The sequence below is a fragment of the Delphinus delphis genome, chromosome 11 (assembly GCF_949987515.2).
Source record: "Delphinus delphis chromosome 11, mDelDel1.2, whole genome shotgun sequence".
NCBI classification, from domain to species: Eukaryota; Metazoa; Chordata; class Mammalia; order Artiodactyla; family Delphinidae; genus Delphinus; species Delphinus delphis.
The window spans coordinates 101,919,242-101,938,063 of NC_082693.1; the positions used below are offsets into that span (position 1 = coordinate 101,919,242).

Sequence of the window (18,822 nt, forward strand, 5' to 3'; positions counted from 1 at the left end):
TGTGTTTACAGATGTGCTTGTTCCTTTTTGCTGAGTGTATTCCATTGTAGGTACACCATCCTTTGTTTATCCTTTCACCTGTTGATGGATATTTGAGCTGTTGCCAGTGTTTGACTATTATGAATAAGGCAGCTGTGAACATTCAATTACAAGGAGTCTTTGTTTAGATTTATGATTTCATTACTCTAGGGTAATACCTCGGACTGGAATTACTGGGTCACACGGTAAGTATGCTTAACTTTATAACAAGCTGGCGAAGTGTTTTCCATCGTGGTCGTGCCATTTTATGGTGCTACTCACAGTGTATGGGAGTTTCAGTTCAGCATCCTCATCAGCACATGGTATTGATAGCTTTTTAATTTTAGCCCTTCTAGTGGTACCTTATTGTGGTTCTGATTTGCATTTCCTCGATAACAGTGTTGATCATCTTTTCATGTGCTTATTGGCTATTTGTATATCTTCTTTTACGAAGTGTCTGTCCAAATTTTTTGTCCATTTTGTTTAGTTAAGTATTTTTTTTAATTATTGCTTTTTAAAAGCTCATTACACGTTCTTGATAAGAATGCTTTGTCAGAGATAGACAGCAAATACTTTTTTCCTGGTCTGTGACTTATCTGTTTATTTTCTTAATGGTATCATTCAAAATTGAAGTTTTCAGTTTTGATGAAATCCTGTTTATCAGTTTCTTTGTTTGTTTTTAATTTTTATTGGGCTATAGGGGATGGATTGGGAAATACCTCTGCAAGTTGTGCCCCGCTAGAGAAATGTCCCTTCTGATTTTCCTGGGAGGAGCTTCTGGAGCTTTTTCATTTTCTTGGAGCTGCTGCTCTTGCTGGCAGCAGCCTCTTCAGGTCCTCTTTTTCTTGGGGACACTCTTGTTTACTGGCTCTTCAGGGTCACTTACTGGTTCCTCTTTGGGGAAAGATTTCTTCCTTTTGGGAGGACTTCCACTGCCAGCTGTCTCTTCAGGATCACTACTACCCAGCTCCTCTGTGGAAGATTTCTTTTTCTTGGGTTTGGAGAAGGAGACAGATGGGTCTTCCATTCCATTCTCCTGAGGAGCCTCCTGGGGCTTTTGCTTTTGCCTCCTTTTGGGTCTTTCACTTGTCTCCTCACATTCCTCTGGGGTCTTACTGCTGTTCTCTGGAGATGCCAGGGCAATCGCAGCCAGCCGTTTGTTTTCCTTCTTCAAGCATTTCTTCTCCTGTTTCTCCAGCTTCCTAGGAATCCGGCAGCTGCTTCCTCTGCCTGAACTCCTCCTTCATGATATGCAGATTGTTTCGTGGAATCTCTCTAGTCTCACAGAAGGACAGCCACTCTTCAACTTGTTCTCGAAGCTTCTCCCCAAATACACTGGTGGGTACCTCAGAGAAGCAATCAGATTGTGAGGCAATACTGCATTTGCTTGCCAGGTATTAGGAGATGTGGCCAATGAAGGTAGAGTGGAAAATGAGTCCATATTTTGGGGTGTTACCCCTTGTCTTCAGGGCTCTGGAAACTTGATCCCTTTGCTGGGCCCAGAGAATCCCTCAGACACCAGGACTGGCTGTTTATAAGATTTTTTTTTTTAATTTGTCTTTTCTTGTATCTTATGTACCGCAAATTCACAAATCTTATTTTTAATTAAATTAATTAATTTATCTTTTTTTTTGTGGCTACGTCGGGTCTTAGTTGTGGCACGTGGGATCTTCGTTGAGGCATGCGGGATCTTTCAATTTTTATTTATTTATTTATGACTGTGTTGGGTCTTCGTTTCTGTGCTAGGGCTTTCTCTAGTTGTGGCAAGCGGGCGCCACTCTTCATCGCGGTGCGCGGCCTCTCACTATCACCGCCTCTCTTGTTGTGGAGCACAGGCTGCAGACGCGCAGGCTCAGTAATTGTGGCTCATAGGCCTAGCTGCTCTGCGGCAAGTGGGATCTTCCCAGACCAGGGCTCGAACTCATGTCCCCTGCATTGGCAGGCAGATTCTCAACCACTGTGCCACCAGGGAAGCCCGGGATCTTTCATTGAGGTGCGCGAACCCAATAGTTGTGACGCGTGGGCTTAGTTGCCCCGTGGCATGTGGGATCTTAGTTCCCCGACCAGGGATCGACCCTGTGTCCCCTGCATTGGAAGGTGGGTTCTTTACCCCTGGACTGCCAGGGAAGTCCCCCCACATATTTTTTTCTTAAGTTTTCTTCTAAAAATTTTAGTGTCAGCTTTTATGGTTAAGCCTGTGATCCGTGTATGATGTGAGGTAAGGGTTGAGGTCGTTTTACATATAGATATTCAGTTTTTCAGAATCATTTGTTGAAAAGGATTATACTTTCCCCATCAAACTGCTTTAGTACATTTATTGAAAGTCAGTTGACCATATATGTATTCATCTGTTTCTGGACTTCTCTACTTTGTTCTGTTGAACCACTAGAACCACACTGTCTTGATTAATCTCACCTTACAGTAAGTCTTGAAATAGGTGGTGTTAGCACTCCAAGTTTGTTCTTCCTTTTCAAAATTGCTTTGGCTACTCTAGGTCTTTTTCCATATATATTTTAGTATCAAGTTGTCAATTTCTGTTTTTAAAAATCTGCTAGGATTTATTTGGGGTTGCATTGAATCAGTAGACCAGTTTAATGAAAACTGACATCTTAACAATATTGCATTTTCTCATCCATGAACATAGTATATCTCTCCATTTATTTAAGTCTCCTTTAATTTCTCTCAGCAGCGTTTCATAGTTTTCAATGTGCAGATCTTTTTTTAAAAATAAATTTATTTATTTATTTTTGGCTGTGTTGGGTCTTTGTTTCTGTGCTTGGGATTTTTCTAGTTGTGGTGAGTGAGGGCCACTCTTTGTTGTTGCATGGGGGCTTCTCACTGTGGTGGCTTCTCTTGTTGCGGAGCATGGGTTCTAGAGGTGTGCGGGCTTTAGTAGTTGTGGCATGCAGGCTAAGTAGTTGTGGCTTGCGGCCTCTAGAGCACAGGCTCAGTAGTTGTGGCACACGGGCTTAGTTGCTCCACGGCATGTGGGATCTTCCCAAACCAGGTATTGAACTCACGTCCCCTGCATTGGCAGGCAGATTCTTAACCAGTGCGCCACCAGGAAAGTCCCTCAGTGTGCAGATCTTGCGCATATTTTATTAAATTATCCTGAAGTATTTCATGTTTTTGAATGTTGTTAGCAGAAGTTAAATATTTTTTATTTACCAATTTTTATTGCTGGTATATAGAGATACAATTACTTTTTGGATATTGACCTTGTAACTGGTAAGCTAGCTGTTCACTGTCATTAATTCTTGTAGCTCTTTTCCGTATAGATTTCTTAGGCATTTCTGCTTACACAATCATATTATTTGTTAGTAAAGAAAATTTTACTTATTCTTTTTCAATCTGTATGTGTTTTATTTCTTTTTCTTGTCTTATAGTACTACCTGGGAGCTTCGCTACAATCTTGAATATAAGTGCTTAGAGTTTGTTGTTCCAATCTTAGGAGGAAAGCATTCAGTCTTTTCACCATTAAGTGTGCTGATAGCTGTAGGTTTTTTAGTAGATACCCTTTATCAGGTTCAGGAAGTTCCCTTCTATTCCTCATTTATTGAGAGTGTCATGAGTGTCCTCATTTATTGAGAGTGTCATGTTGTATTTTTTTCAAATTACTCAAACCCAACCATATTACATGTAAATGATCTAAATATTTTAATTAAAAGGCAGAGAATAACAGACAGAATAACAAAGCAAGATCTTATCAATCAGTCTTTGCTGTTTAAAAAGAAACACTTTATTTTTTTATTTTTATTAAGAACTTTATTGAAGTATCATTGACAAATAAAAATTGTACATATTTAAGGTGTACAACATGATGCTTTGATATATATATACATCATGAAATAATTACCACCATTAAGCTACTTAGCATACTGTCTTGATTTTCATTCTATTTGTCTGGCTATTCTTAGTCTGTATTCTTTGCTCACAACCACTATTAGGCCTTAAAATATTTTAGCTTCACAGATACTATTTTCTTCTCATCCTATATCTTTTCTCTACAATCTCATGGCTTCATTTATTCTCTGTGGCTTCATTTATTTCTCCACCTCAAACTGTTTCCCTGAGTTTACCATGCATACATCCAATTGCCTACATGCCATATTTTCTTAGATCTTTCAAATGAATATCAAGCTTGTGTACAAAGTCAAAGAAGTTAATGATTTTCACTGCAAACATGTGAATGATGCCTTGTGAAATTGTGCAATGCAATGATCTTTTAAGATTCCTGTATCTGTGAACGTCTCCAGCTATGTATGCAGTCAAGAACCAAAATTAATCCTTGACCTTTTTTCTCCCACATCCAGTTAGTCATTGAGTTCTGCCCCTGTATCATATATTTACATAGCTCTCTATACCTGTTGTACCTAAAATTTTAAATACTCTATAACTGATTATATATTTGCGTGATTATATAATCATTACGAAACTCCCGTAGTAGGCTGAATTTTCCATGAAGTCATAGACTGTATTTGTTTTGCTCACTGTTATAACCCCTGTATATAATGCAGTTCTGGCTTATAATAGGTGCTAAATACGTGCTTTTCAATGAAGTAACAAAGCATATGAGTAAAATTAAATATTTTATAAAATATTGTCTCAAGTCTTTTTTAGAATTATGTGACTCTTTTGAGGATCATACTTTTTTTTAAATCGAATTTTATTTATTTTTTTATGCAGCAGGTTCTTATTAGTCATCCACATAATACGCATCAGTGCATACATGTCAATCCGAATCTCCCAATTCATCACACCACTTTAAATATAAAAATACAGGGGGCTTCCCAGGTGGCGCAGTGGTTGAGAGTCTGCCTGCCGATGCAGGGGACACGGGTTCATGCCCCGGTCCAGGAGGATCCCACATGCCGCGGAGCGGCTGGGCCCGTGAGCCATGGCCGCTGAGCCTGCACGTCCAGAGCCTGCGCTCCACAACAGGAGAGGCCACAACAGTGGGAGGCCCGCGTACCGTAAAAAAATATATATATATAAATGTAAATATATATATATATGTATATATATGTATATATAAATACAAATAGTTTGACAGTAAAAGGATGTTAAAGGATATAGCAAATATAAACCACAAGAATGGTATGCTGTAATAGTGTCAGACAAGGCAGACTTCAAGATACCCTATATTCACTTCAAGACACTCACCCACTCTCGCTGAAAGCAGGGCGCATAGGAGCCACCTCTAGCTGCCATGTCTGGCAAGTTCTTGTTTGGAAACAAAGCCTTGGCTAGGTGGGGGTCCTCCCTCTGGTTCCCCTCTTTCCCTGGATTGTATGTTATCCAAGCACATGAGTCATTCTGTAGGGCCTTAGGAGAGAGGGCACCTGATGTGTGTGTGGGGACATCCATCTTTTCCTGAAGGTACATCTAGTAATCGTTATTTCTGGTGCCCCAGAGTCTGTAACTAACACTGGCAAATACCCATATGCACTCCTCAAGAGAGAAATAAGGAAGATATTAGGACCTAGATGGGAACTGAGTGCAGGTCAGCTTGTGGAGTCCCTTGCGCTGCAAGTCCAAGCGGCCCCACCTCTGAGTCTGGTGGAGCAGGTGGGATTTTGTCAGTGAAGGGACCGAGCACAGGAGTGTGTGCAGAAGGGCAAAGGCAGAGAGTGCGGTGTGTGTGAGAAGAGACACACGGCATCCCTGGGGTCGGGGAGGCAGCGGGAAGCGCCCAGAGGACCTGGAGGCACGTTGGGAGAGGCGGCCTGCTGAGCAGTGGGCATTTGGGGCTAGCGCAGGCTTTCAACCACCGTGAGAGGGGCGTGAAGACGTGTGTCTGTTTTGGGAAAGTGAGTTTGACGCAGCAAAGACGAGGCTGTGGAGGCTGTGGCTGGACAGCTGAGGGGCCTGTGTCCGGGACTCCTGGGCAGCTGGGCTTCATGCACAGACACACTGGGGCTCACGTCACGTGAAAAGTCCTTTTCTCTTCTAAATAAAACTATTAGGTAAGTCCCATCTGCTATCACCATGATTTTGCACGTAGTGATCTGTGTAACATTGGAAAGGTAATCTCAAGATACAGGTGTAACTTTGTTGAAGATGCAGGCTTTATGTTTTTCATTTTGTATCCAACAGCAAAAACTTTGTTGCAAACCAACCTAGGCCCACAGACTGACATATGAGACTCACTGAGTGCTTCAGGCCTTGTAGAGTCCAGGCAAAGGCAGCAGGAGCCCGCAGAGGGTGATGTGGGGTGCAGGGGAAGGGGTGGGTGGATCGAGAGTCCTTAAGTGGCGTGACAGGACCTAGGGCTCAGTGTGTGCATGTGAGGGAGGTGGGGGCCTCAGGGACAGCCCTGGCTTACTCAGCAAGGTGATGCAAGGAGACGAGGGGCCGAGTAGGTGGGGATGGCAGAGGGGCGGAGGGGCGAGCAGAGGGAGCTGTCCTGAGCGTGGCTTGTTGAGGTTTGTGCTGGGAGCTGCTCTGTGTCCTGTAAGGGATGGCCAGGCGGGTGCGGCCACGAGAGGAGGTGCAGGAGGGACAGGGAGGCAGAGCTCGTTACACTCCCGGGTCCTGGAGGCTGGAGGCACCGACCGCACGAGGGCCACGTGCAGGAAGCCCAAGGGGGGCCAGAGGCAGAAGGGGGAGGAGCCAGGGCAGAGCCGAGGCTGCAGCTTTTATTGGGCTTTCCGCTCCGAAGGCAAGGCTGGACAGGGTGAACAGCCTCGGGTCAGCTTGCTTGGATGATCTCGGCGGGCTCTAAGCCATATGGGTGGCTCCTGGTTGCCTGGCCCCTGGCCCTGGGATAATGAAGGCAGTGGAACGTAGTCCCCTGGCTGTGTGTGGGCCCACAGAGGAGGAGGGCTCCAGGGGGTCAGCCTGCGGGTCACAGGAGTGCTCCTGAGAGCCCTTTGCCATCTCTAGGAGTTGGCCGCCCAGGAGGGGCAGTGTCTCCTCAATCAGAAAGTTTTTTAAAGATGTCAAAACATAATATACAGAAAACTAAAAATATATATGGTACGGAGACGTCTGGGGAGAGATGCCCAGTGTTCACTGAGGAGGGGCTGGACGCTGGGGAGGAGGGTTGTGAGCCTCGCTGTTTGGGTGGAGGGGCATCCCCCGTCGGACATGTGGGCGACCGGCATGTGTTGGCCTCAGAGCCCAGGGGCTAGTGGCGGGAGCCCCGGGGGCCCCCACGGGAGGACAGGAAGCTGAGCTGTCCTGCTGTACATGGGGGAGTGCACCCTGCAGCCCGGGCCCCCTTGTGGGTGGACTTCGGGACCTGGGTGCGGGGGTTGCTGAGGCGGGTTCGCACCTGGTGGCAGTGACCCTCTTGTCTGCTCGCAGCTCTGTGGCCGTCACCATGTTCTGGAAGTTTGACTTGAGCACCACGTCCCACGTCGACAAGCTGCTGGATAAGGAGGACGTGACGCTGCGAGAGTTAATGGATGAAGATGACATCTTGCAGGAGTGCAAGGCCCAGAACCGGAAGCTGCTGGACTTCCTGTGCAGGCAGCAGAGCATGGAGGAGCTGGTGAGCCTCGTCACACAGGACCCGGCCCTGGGCGTGGAAGAGAAGGTCCGCTTCAAGTACGTACCGCGGTGCTGGGTGGCCTGGCGCTGGGCAGCGTGCAGGGTGGCAGCGGGCAGGGCTTGAGGACGGTCAGAGCCGGGCTTTCTGCCAGGGTGGCTGACCGTAAACGTTTGCCCCGCCTGACATGCGAGAAGGCCCCTCCGGTGGGCTTTGCTTCTGTGATGTTGAAGATTTGGGGATCTCCTGTGTGTGATTCCTCACTCTGGATCATAGCGAGCTGCACCGTGTTGGAGTGTTTTGGGTGAATATGTGCTGAAGAAAGGCTGAGCTCTGACAGGCCGATGGGTGCAGCCTTAGCCTGACTGGTGAAACAGCCAGTCCCCAGAGACAGGCGGCATCTGACTGCTCGACCGTGGGGTCTTGGGCCTGGAGGACATATTTTGTGTCATTAGTGATCCTGACCGTTCTCAGAGTTTTTCCTAAAATGTTCCATTCAACAGTCCGCTGGGATGTTAGGGGACAACAAAAGGGACAGGGCAAGGACTTAGGACAAGGGTTGGAGCGAGGACAGAGTGTGAATGGGTGGGGCCTCAGGTGACAGGAAGGACAGCAGAGCTGGCCTCTGGCTCTGAGGGTGCCTCTCTGGGCCCGAGCAGGCTCTGGGAAGCGGGGGAGCTGGGGCTAGTGATGCAGAGGGATTCAGGGCAGACAGGGTGCCCTCAGCTGCGCACGTGTCCCACAGGGAGTTGGCGTGTGATGGTAAAGTCTTAGTTGGGAAACTACGGCCTGAGGTCAGATTCTGTTTTTGTGAGGCCTGCAAGCTGAGAATGGTTTTACATTTTTAAATGGAAAAAATAGAAAAATAATAATATCACATGAAAATGACAAAATTCACATTTCCTTGTCCGTCATTTTCACTGGAAAGTCTTGTTGGACACATCCATGACCCGTTGGCCGTGACAACATAGGCGTTCTAAAATATTGACTCTCTGGCCCTTTACTTTTTACAGAAAGTCTTTGATGACTTAGGAGGCAAGTAAAGAAGGACGGGGTGATGGGGAGTAGTGCTGCAGTCGTGGTGGTCCACCGCGCCCCTCTGACAGGGAGGCAGCCGGCGCTGGAAGAGGAGAGCTCTGCAAAGAGGCGGGGGCTTGCTTGTTGGGGAGCCAGGGGATTGGGGCCATGGTGATCACCTGTGATAGATCAGAGGCCATCGTCCCTGAGATGTGCCTGGTCAGCGCCTCTTATCTCAGCATCGCCATTAGTGGGCCCCATTCCTTTCACTCTCTCACTCCCAAATGTGTCCTGTTGCTGACCCGTCGAGGGTCTCCCTGTCTGGAGGGTGTTGGCGACAGTGTGACGGGGAGAAGGGCTGGGGCAGCATGTTGTGGTTCTGGGTAGAGGGGTCCCAGCGTGGCATCAGTGAGCCAGGAGAGCTTTATAGTCAGAGTTTGGGAGAGGTTAGCAGTGGGTGAGTACAAACAGAGCAAACAAGGCAGTGAGAATACCTTTAACTCTGAGGGAAGGATGCATGTAAGTAAGCAAATAGAACAGTGTTTGCATGTTCATACAGAGGGCCACACTGGACATGGATTTAACTAATTGTGGTATAATTTTATAGAGAGAGGGGGAAAGGGCAGTGGGGCGGCAGGGCAGGGTGGCGTGAGGTGTGCGAGCTACATCTTCACCTTCCACCATAGGAGGTCAATTTGTAATACCTAAAATTGCTAGATGAAGAAGTGTACTTGTATTTTATTTGGAAACATGGATGTCAGTAATACAGAAAATGCCAGGAGACTGTGGTGACTGTCTCAGGAGTGGGATGTGGGAGTGGGAAAGGAGGGGGGCTGCCCTTCCGCACGAGCCCTGTCATACAGAGTCTTAAAAGCATTTGTGTGTATCACCTGTTTTTGGTTTTTGTTTTGTTTTTTTTAATATTTATTTATTTACGTGGCTGCTCTGAGTCTTAGTTGTGGCACACAGGATCTAGTTCCCTGACCAGGGATTGAACCCAGGCCCCCTGCATTGGGAGCGTGGAGTCTTAACCACTGGGCCACCAGGGAAGTCCCCATATCACCTGTTAAAAAAAGTAAAAAGCCTTTAATTTAAAAAGTAATTTTAGGGCTTCCCTGGTGGCACAGTGGTTGAGAGTCCGCCTGCCGATGCAGGGGACACGGGTTCGTGCCCCAGTCCGGGAGGATCCCACATGCCGCAGAGTGGCTGGGCGCTTGAGCCATGGCTGCTGAGCCTGCACGTCCGGAGCCTGTGCTCCGCAACGGGAGAGGCCACAGCAGTGAGAGGCCCGCATACCGCAAATAAATAAATAAATAAAATAAAAGGTAATTTTAAAATTAACTTGCTTTTATTAAAAATTTATTTGCTTTTAATTAAAATTAAATCAAAACGTCCTTTTTGAGAAGAGGAATAGGCTGGGTAGATGGATGAGGTAGTAGCTGAAGGAAGAAGTGGAGTCAAGATCATTTTTTTAAAGATGCGAAAGATACAGATAGGCCCTGTTTCAGGCTTTGAGCCGTAGGTCTCCGTCGAGCTGCTCAGCTCAGCCCTCGGAGCGTGTGGCAGCAGCAGGTGACACAGCGGAGAGTGCGGAGCCAGTGCCTGCGCTGCTCTGCCTCTGGATGGCCGCCCCAGGCCACCTGGGCAGGGCGACAGCACCTCCTCCAGCCGCCTTTGTGCCTCTGCAGCCCAGCTGCTGTGGCTTCACCCTCGTGGCTGCAGGCTGGTTACGGAGAGACCCTTCCCGAGAGCAGGGAGTGTGCCCGAGCCACACGGGTCCAGAGGAGCTGCCCTGAGTGGTTAGCTGTTCTGCTAAAGCCAGAAGCTGCTCCATGCAGGTGAGACCTCTGTGGAGCAGCCCTGGGCCGGGAGCTGGCCACCTGGTCCAGCCTGAGAACCCTGAGGATGCTTCTGGCCTCTTTCTTGAGATTCCTGTGCACTTTGCAGAGTTCTGGACCATTTGAGAAATAAGACAGAAAAGCCAGCAGATGGACTCCAAGTTACCACTTCTGTTCCTCATGCTGGTGGTGTGGGGGGATGTTTTAGCTCTGAGTGGAGGGCTTCCTCTTTCCAAATCAGAGTTAGAACTGCTCACCCAGCGGGAAGCAGGGCTGGGTCAGGGCAGGACCCCAGGAAGGACCCCACCCCCACCCCCACCAAATAACCCTGCCTGCCACACTTAGGGGCAGAGCAGAGAGGACAGCTGAGCCCAGTTGCCCAGCTGAGCCCCTGGGGAGCAGCAGGGCAGGGCCCAGAGGGAGGCGTGAAGCGGGGGAGAGGGAATGAATCCCTGCCGTTACGGTTCCTGGACTCTCCCATCCTCGCTCTGATAATTCCTGAGTCCACCTTCCGTGCTCCAGGATTTCGTCTTCCTCTTTTTTGTCTCCTTCCCCTGGCAAATCCTATTCTCTGGCAGCTTCCTGAGGAGGTCTGCATGGGGTTGGGGCGCAGCCTGAGTGCATCGTTCTCTTTCCTGCTGGCTCTAAGCTCCCTCTGGTTTCCAGTCAGACTGGACATGCATCTCGTGAAATTTTGAAGACTCCATAGGTGTCTTCGTCAACTGAAAGAAAAAAAAACGCACAGCCTAAAAGCTGAGAATAATGTTTTATTTGGCGGAATTTCTAAGGCTTCAAGCCCTGGAGACAGGACTCTCAGCTCGCTCTGAGGGACAGCTCTAAAGAGTGAGGGAGGGGCCAGGATATATAGGAGTTTTTGCAACAAAGACCAGGTAGTCGGGACTTCAAAAGCTTACTGTTCATTAAAGAAAACCAGACATCTTAAGTTAATTTAGCACTTTTCTGTGTATGGAAAGATGCAAGGGTCTGGGCTCGGGACTTCCCTGGTTGGTGGTGCAGTGGTTAGGAATCTGCCTGCCAATGCAGGGGACACTGGTTTGAGCCCTGGTCCGGGAAGATCCCACATGCCGCGAAGCAACTAAGCCCGTGCGCCACAACTACTGAGCCTGCACTCTAGAGCCCGCAAGCCACAACTACTGAGCCTGCACGCCTAGAGCCCATGCTCCGCGACAAGAGAAGCCACCACAATGAGAAGCCCGCGCACCGCAACGAAGAGTAGCCCCCGCTCACCGCAACTAGAGAAAGCCTGTGCGCAGCAACGAAGACCCAACGCAGCCAAAAAAAAAAAGGAGTCTGGACTCACTGAAATCATTCCTTTGGTCTGCACCTCAGCTGTCTAGGACCAGGATCCTGTGCTTTTCCCATCCTTGAGGGTGGCTGCTGTGGCTGAGCTGCTTTTCTCTCTCCCGGGTTCTCTCAGGGCTCACGGGGCAGGGCGGCCGGGGAGGCTCTAGTGGCTTGATGGCTGCAGCACCCTTTGTTTACTGACAGGGCAGCAGCATTTTTCGTTCACATCTTCTAGTTCCTAGTTCCAGCCCTGCTGCTGACGCGTCTGATGCCACAGGTGTGCAGCTTTCCTTAGGGGCATTTTAGGGCCTTTTCTAATCCTGTTGCTCTGGAGTTTCCCAGTAATATAACTTTATCCCCTGGGTTAAGGTAGGGGAATCTCAGAAGCAGGACCAATCATCCAGGAGAGCTTTATAGTCAAAGAGTTTGGGAGAAATTAGTAGTAAATAAGTATAAAACTAAGCAAACAAAACAAGGAGGAGGGGCTGGGAGTCTCACTGCGCTGACCCTCCACCTGCCTGGTGGACGCCGTCTCCATCCAGGCCTCTCTGAGTGCTACAGAGCGCAAGTGTGTGTGCCCAAAGCACAGTGAGGCCAGACAAACCGAAACGCCAGAGTTTGGAGCCCAGAAAGGTTTTTTATTGCAGGGACCTGCAGGGAGAATGGTGATTCATGCTCAAAACCCCCAAACTTGGGCTTCCCTGGGGGCGCAGTGGTTGAGAGTCCGCCTGCCGGTGCAGGGGACACGGGTTCGTGCCCCGGTCCGGGAAGATCCCACATGCCGCGGAGGGGCTGGGCCCGTGAGCTATGGCCGCTGAGCCTGCGCGTCCGGAGCCTGTGCTCCGCAACGGGAGAGACCACAACAGTGAGAGGTCTGCGTACCGCAAACAAACAAACAAACAAAAAACACCCCAAACTCCCCGATTTCAGGGGAGAAGTTTTATAGGGAAAATTTGGGGTGAGGGCTGCGGAGTATGTGGCTGTCTTCTCGTTGGCTGGCAGTCAGGTAACAGAGCAGATGCTCCAGGGATCTTGGGCTCAGCCTGAAGTTACTGTCCTCCTGCATGGAGGCCTTGGTTCTGCTGAAGGGCTCACAGATACTGTTAGGTGTATCCCTCGAGGAGGAACCAGGACCTGCACCATTGGTTCTTGGCTGCCCCTCCCTTGTTTCTTCAGCCCTCCCTTCCCTGATTAGTAACTGTTTGAACCTGCCCTTTGGAACGTGCGGAATGTCAGGGAGGCTGAATGAAGCCTATTTCCTACCAACAAGAAATAGTGGACACAGAAAGGCTTTCACGCCCTGGAGGGCTCCACAGGGTCCTTCTGGGTTTCTTGAGCTGTGTGTCTGGTTGCCCACCCTCCTCCCCCAGGACCCTGAGACACAGACCTGCCTCATGCGCCTGGCCTGCTTCCCTGGCCGCCCACCCTCTAGGTTCATTCCGCGGAGTTTCTACCTCTCTTGTCTTTTCTTCCTTGCATTATGGCCACAAACCTCTATGTTCCGTCTGCCGTGTTTAACTAGGATGGCTATTTCCTGCATAAATTATATAAATTATTAGAGCAGTACCTGTTTTTCTGAGGAGTAATTATAAAATACTGATAGAGATCTCAGTCCCTCCACCTAGATGCAACCTTGTCTAAGTACAGCAGCGCCTTGTGGCTCAGCTTGCCACACACGTGCACAATTCGTGTGTGTGCGCGTGCGCACACGCAGAGACTGGATGGGAGCCTTTCCGTGTGCTCTGGAAAAGCTTCTGTGCCTTTCTCTGGGGCATGCTTCTCCCTTGTTGCTTGGTGAGTCTTGTCTTGTTGTTTGGAGTCTGGTGGGCACCTCTCCGCCCGTGTCCTGTGGGGCCTCGTGCCGGCCTTGGGTGCTGCACTCCGAGCAGGCTCTCTGGCCTCTGCCCCTTGCGGCCCTGCACTGTCTGCTGTGCTGGTCACTGTGGGCCACGTCCACGGTACGGAGCTGCCCCATCTCATCCTCGCCTCGACCCCATGAGCTGGGCGCTGGCCACACCTCGTCTGGGCCCCTCTGTGTGGATCGGGCGTTCGCTCATACCCGGCTGCCCGCTTGGCTTCAGAAGACCCTCTTCTCTGGGTGACGGGGAGCACCCACCCCACAGCCAGGCTGAGCTCCTGTCCCCTGCCCTCCATGCTGGGCCGGCCGCCAGGCCCTAGCTGACCGCAGTGACCACCTGGGGTTAGGCCCTTGCTGGGGCCGTGTGGGTGGCTACCAGGAGCCGTAGGGTCACAGTGGCTGACCTTGACCCCGGGCTTACTGTGCGCCAGACGCTGCTACTCTGCTTTATACGCAGCCTCGTGGGGAAGGCGGACACTCAGACCTACATGTTCAGAGAAAGCAGCCTAGACACAGAAACGTTAGGTAAGGTGCCTGAGGCTGCACAGCATGTCCCGTGTAGCTTGGTGCCAGGTGTGCTCCAGGGCAGTCAGCCCCACAGGATGCTCCCGCCAGGTTCCTGCCTGCTCTGGCCCTGGGCACCCTCACCTGTGTTCCCAGATGTGCTGAGTGTGGCACCAGGCATTGTCACTGCACTGCTATGGTGGGCTCTGTCCTGGATGCAGCAGGACATTGGGTAGGCCTGTCCCAGGACCACAGCAGTGACCCCATGTCTGTCAGAGGGTCAGGCAGGGAGCATAGTGGTATGGGATTACACGTAATGGGATCAGGATTATTTTGTGTCTGATCTTTTTTTTTTAAAGTAAATAAATGTATTCATTTATTTATTTATTATTTTTGGCTGCATTGGGTCTTAGTTGCTGCGCGTGGGCTTTCTTTAGTTGCGGCGAGCGGGGACTACTCTTCGTTGCGGTGCGTGGGCTTCTCATTGCGGTGGCTTCTCTTGTTGCCGAGCACGGGCTCTAGGTGCGTGGGCTTCAGTAGTTGTGGCACGTGGGCTCTAGAGCGCAGGCCCAGTAGTTGTGGCGCATGGCTTAGTTGCTCTGCGGCATGTGGGATCTTCCCGGACCAGGGCTCGAACCAGTGTCCCCTGCATTGGCAGGTGGATTCTTAATCACTGCGCCACCAGGGGCTAGGTGCGTGGGCTTCAGTAGTTGTGGCACGTGGGCTCTAGAGCGCAGGCCCAGTAGTTGTGGCGCATGGGCTTAGTTGCTCTGCGGCATGTGGGATCTTCCCGGACCAGGGCTCGAACCAGTGTCCCCTGCATTGGCAGGTGGATTCTTAATCACTGCGCCACCAGGGAAGCCCCTGTCTGATCATTTTTATCAAATGAATAGTACATCGTTTACATATATTGGTATATCTTAATAATAATTTGCCTGCATAACACTTCAGAACTGGTACTGCATTGTAAACTGCTGATGAAGCATCTCTTCAGTGTGGGAACAAGCTAGATCTGTGCTTGTTGACATGTGGGGTCAGGAAAGGCTTGGAGAGGGGAGGACGAACCTGATGGAGGTGAGAGACATGGCAGGTGAGTAGGAGGGCAGAGGAGAAGCCAAAAGATTAGGAAAGGTTCCGTAGAGAATGGAAATAGAGTCAGAAAATGTGGGATGTCAGAGTTCAGGGTATGAGGAGCCAGAAAAAGGTATGATAAAAACATTGAGGTTCTAGTAGTCAAAAATGCCGGTTGGTCACAGAATAATCACATTTTTATTCTGTTCCAAGGTCTAGCCATGTTTGGTTTCTGCCTGTGGATCTGCTTCCTAAGAGGCAGATCATTCAAGTAGCTTCCTGAGTAGTGGGGAAGTCTCATTCACCTCCAGTTGCTTGCACTGTGCCCCTTCAGGTACCCAAACACAGCCTGTGAGCTGCTGACGTGTGACGTGCCGCAGATCAGTGACAGGCTGGGAGGGGACGAGACTTTGCTCAACCTTCTTTACGACTTCTTGAACCGTGAGCCGCCTCTCAATCCTCTCCTCGCCAGTTTTTTCAGCAAGACCATTGGCAGTCTCATCGCAAGAAGAACTGCACAGGTACTCCTCTGCCAAGCCCGCGAGACGTGGGAGGGAGGCGTGGCTGACGCCGTCGCATCTTGCCCTCAGCCACTGCTGTGTGACCTGTGCATCAGGCTGTGGGGGGCAGGCTTCTGACTGTCCTGTGGGACACACGTGGAGCTGTGTGGGCTGCTGCTGTGGGAGCTGGGATTTGATTAAGAAAGTGGCTTCCCAAGAGAGACTTCCTCTGGCCGGCTCTGAAATAAGCAGCACCTCTGCCACCCCTGGGAGCTGCACAGGGCCCCAAACTAGGCCAGCTCGTCCTGTCACTGACCAGTCGTGGGTGAGAGATCCAGGACACACCTGCATCATGGCAGGACATCAGGGTGTCTGCTGCTGCATCTGCGTGGGTGGCAGGTGCCTGTATGTCTAGGGCACTTACTGTTTCAAAGCGAATTAAAGGAAATGCCTAGGACTTCCCTGGCCATCCAGCGGTTAGTATTTCGTGCTTCCACTGCAGGAGGTAGGGGTTTGATCCCTGGTCGGGGAACTAAGATCCCACAAGCCGCGTGGTGCAGCCAAAAAAAGAAAAAAGAAAAAAGGAATTGCCTAGTAATATTTTTCTGTAAAGCAGGGAGTGAACTCGTTTCATTCAGCTGGAGCGTGGGCCTCCTGGAGGCCACATTTGCTCCACGGTTGTTCCGGCCTTGCATCTGCCCTGGTGTGCTTCAGCACTGCACACCGTAGATGGCACAGGAGGGCCATGAGGTTTGCTGGCGCCTGTGCCTGTTACCTGCTTCAGGAGGCGGCCTTGTCAGTCTTTCACCTTTATCCCTGCTCGCCATCCCCCAGGCACTATTTCAAAACAAACCCCAGACGGCTTCTCGTTTCTTTTGTCAATATTTCAGTGTGTATCTCTAAAACATAAGGACTTCCTTTTCTCCAGGCATTGCGCCACGTGGTGGTAACTAGGATGTACGTGTGGTCAGCTTGAATGGCTGAAGTGAGAGTGGTTGAGCCAGTTTGCAGTCCCAGCAGCAGAGCATGACAGTTCCTGCTCTTCCACTTCCTCTCCAGCCCTGACTAATATTATCAGTCGGTTTATCTTATCTCTTCTGATGGTGTATATAACAGCATTGTGCTTTTAGTTTGCATCTCCCTGGTGACTAGTGAGGATGAGAACCTTTTCATGTATTAATTGGCCATTTAGATACTTTTTGTGTGAAGTCTCTTGCCCATTTTCTATCAGGCTGTCTCTTCTTTTTTCATTTGTAGGAATTCTATTTCGTGGATACAAGTCCTTTGTTGATTTTTTTTGGGGGGTGGGGGGCGGTGTGCCACGTAGCTTGCGGGATCTTAGTTCCCTGACCCGGTATTGAACCCACGCCCTCGGTAGTGAAAGCCAAGAGTCCCACCCACTGGACTGCCAGGGAATTCCCCCTTTGTTGATTTTGCGTTGCAAACATCTTTTCCCACTCTGCTTGCTGGGTTTGGTTTTGTTTTTTACTCTCTTAATGGTATATTTTAATGAGCAGAGAGCCTGATTTTCATATAGTCCAAGTCATAACTCTTTTTATTTGTTTGTTTTTTTTTGTTGTTGTTGTTTTGTTAAGAAACTTCTGCTGACTTCGAAATCATAAAGATAATTCTCTTACTACTCTTCTGTGTTATCTTTTAGAAGCTTTATTGTTTTACCTTCATATTCCTACCTACAGTCCACCTGGAATTGATTCTTGTAAATGGTGTCAGACTGAAGTGTTTTTTCATATGGTTATTGTCCAGTTGACCCAGCACTGTATTGATAAGGCCGTGCTTTCTCAGTTGCTTCACAGTGTCCCTCTTGTCATAAATCAAGCAATCACGTGTGTATGCATTTCTTTTCTACTGTCCTGTTTGTAATTATGAACACAGCACTATTTAATTACTGTAGCTTTGTAAGTTTTGATGTTCGATAGAATTAGTCCTCTCACTTTGTTTTTCTTCAAGGTTGTTTTTACTATTCTTTGCCTTTTGCATTATTTTAGGATGAGCAAATTTTAGAGTGAGTTTGTCAGTTTCCACATTCTCCCCTGTTCCCCAGAAAAACCTGCTGAAGTTTTGATTAGGCTTGCATTTCCTATAGATTGGGGTTGGCTAATTATGGCCCACAGGCCAAAGCCAGCCCGCCCCTATTTTGTACAAGAAACTTTACTGAAACGCAGCTGCTCCTGTTTACATATTATCTATGGCTGCTTCTGTGCTATAGCGGAAAGCTGAGTAGTTAGGGCTTCTTTAATTTCTCTCAGTAACCAAGTTCTTTGGGTAGAGGTCTTACATAGTTCTCGTTACGTTTATCCTTAGGTACTTGATATTTTCATGTTATTCTAAACAGTGTCTTTTTTATTGAAAAATTTTATTGAGATAATTGTAGATTTGCGTGCAGTTTTATGAAAGAACGTAAAGCTACCTTTTGTACACTTTGCCTGGTTTCCTTCAGTGGTGCCATTTTGTAAAATGCTAGCAGAAGATCGCAACCAGGACATTGACGTTTCACTTGCAGTCATTTGTGTGTGTACGTGTGTTAAGTTCAGTACAATTTATCACTTGTGTAGGTTCGTGTCTCCATCGTCAGTCAACATACTGAACGGTTCTTAAACCATAAGGATCCTTTGTGTTGCCCTTTTATAACTACTCCCACCTTCCTCTGGCCTCTATCCCTTGACCCATCCCTAACCTCTGGCAACCACTAGTCTGTTTCATTTCAGAAATTTTGTTTTCTCAAACTGTTATTTAAATTAAATCATATAACATATAGGCCTTATGGCTTTTTTTTTCTAGCATACGTCCCTGAAGAGTCATCCAAGCTGTTGTATGTATCAGTAGGACATTCGCTTTTATTGCAGTGTGAGTAGTGTTCCATGGTGTGGATGGAACACAGTTTGTTAAACCATTCACATGTTGAAGGACATCTGGGCTGATTCCAGTTTTTGGAAATATCAATAAAGCTACTGTTCTAATAATTTATATTCTTTTTACTTTTTTTTTCTTAATTTTTATTTTTAACCACGCCACACGGCATGTGGGATCCTAGTTCCCCACCAGGGATCAAACCCATGCCCCCTGCAGTGGAAGCATGGAGTCATAACCACTGGACTGCCAGCGAATTCCTTATATTCTTTTTTTAAATCTATGTATAAGATCATACCATCTGTGATTAATGACAGTTTTATTTTGTCCTTTATAAATGTTACACTTTTT

At 48.6% G+C, this 18,822-nt stretch overlaps 1 protein-coding gene across 4 annotated transcripts in view; it reads left to right on the forward strand.

Moving 5' to 3' along the window:
• Positions 1–18,822, forward strand: part of PPP6R2 (protein phosphatase 6 regulatory subunit 2) — an 83,240-nt gene that overhangs the window by 36,010 nt on the left and 28,408 nt on the right. For 3 of the 4 annotated variants that reach the window (XM_060025887.1, XM_060025886.1, XM_060025889.1), the window contains 2 exons: positions 7,327–7,569; positions 15,438–15,624. In XM_060025887.1, the coding sequence (XP_059881870.1) occupies positions 7,343–7,569; positions 15,438–15,624 (414 nt within the window). In that variant the 5' untranslated portion in view covers positions 7,327–7,342. Of the gene's footprint in view, positions 1–1,216; positions 1,357–7,326; positions 7,570–15,437; positions 15,625–18,822 lie in introns of all 4 variants that reach the window. The other variant, XM_060025888.1, reaches the window with a different exon arrangement.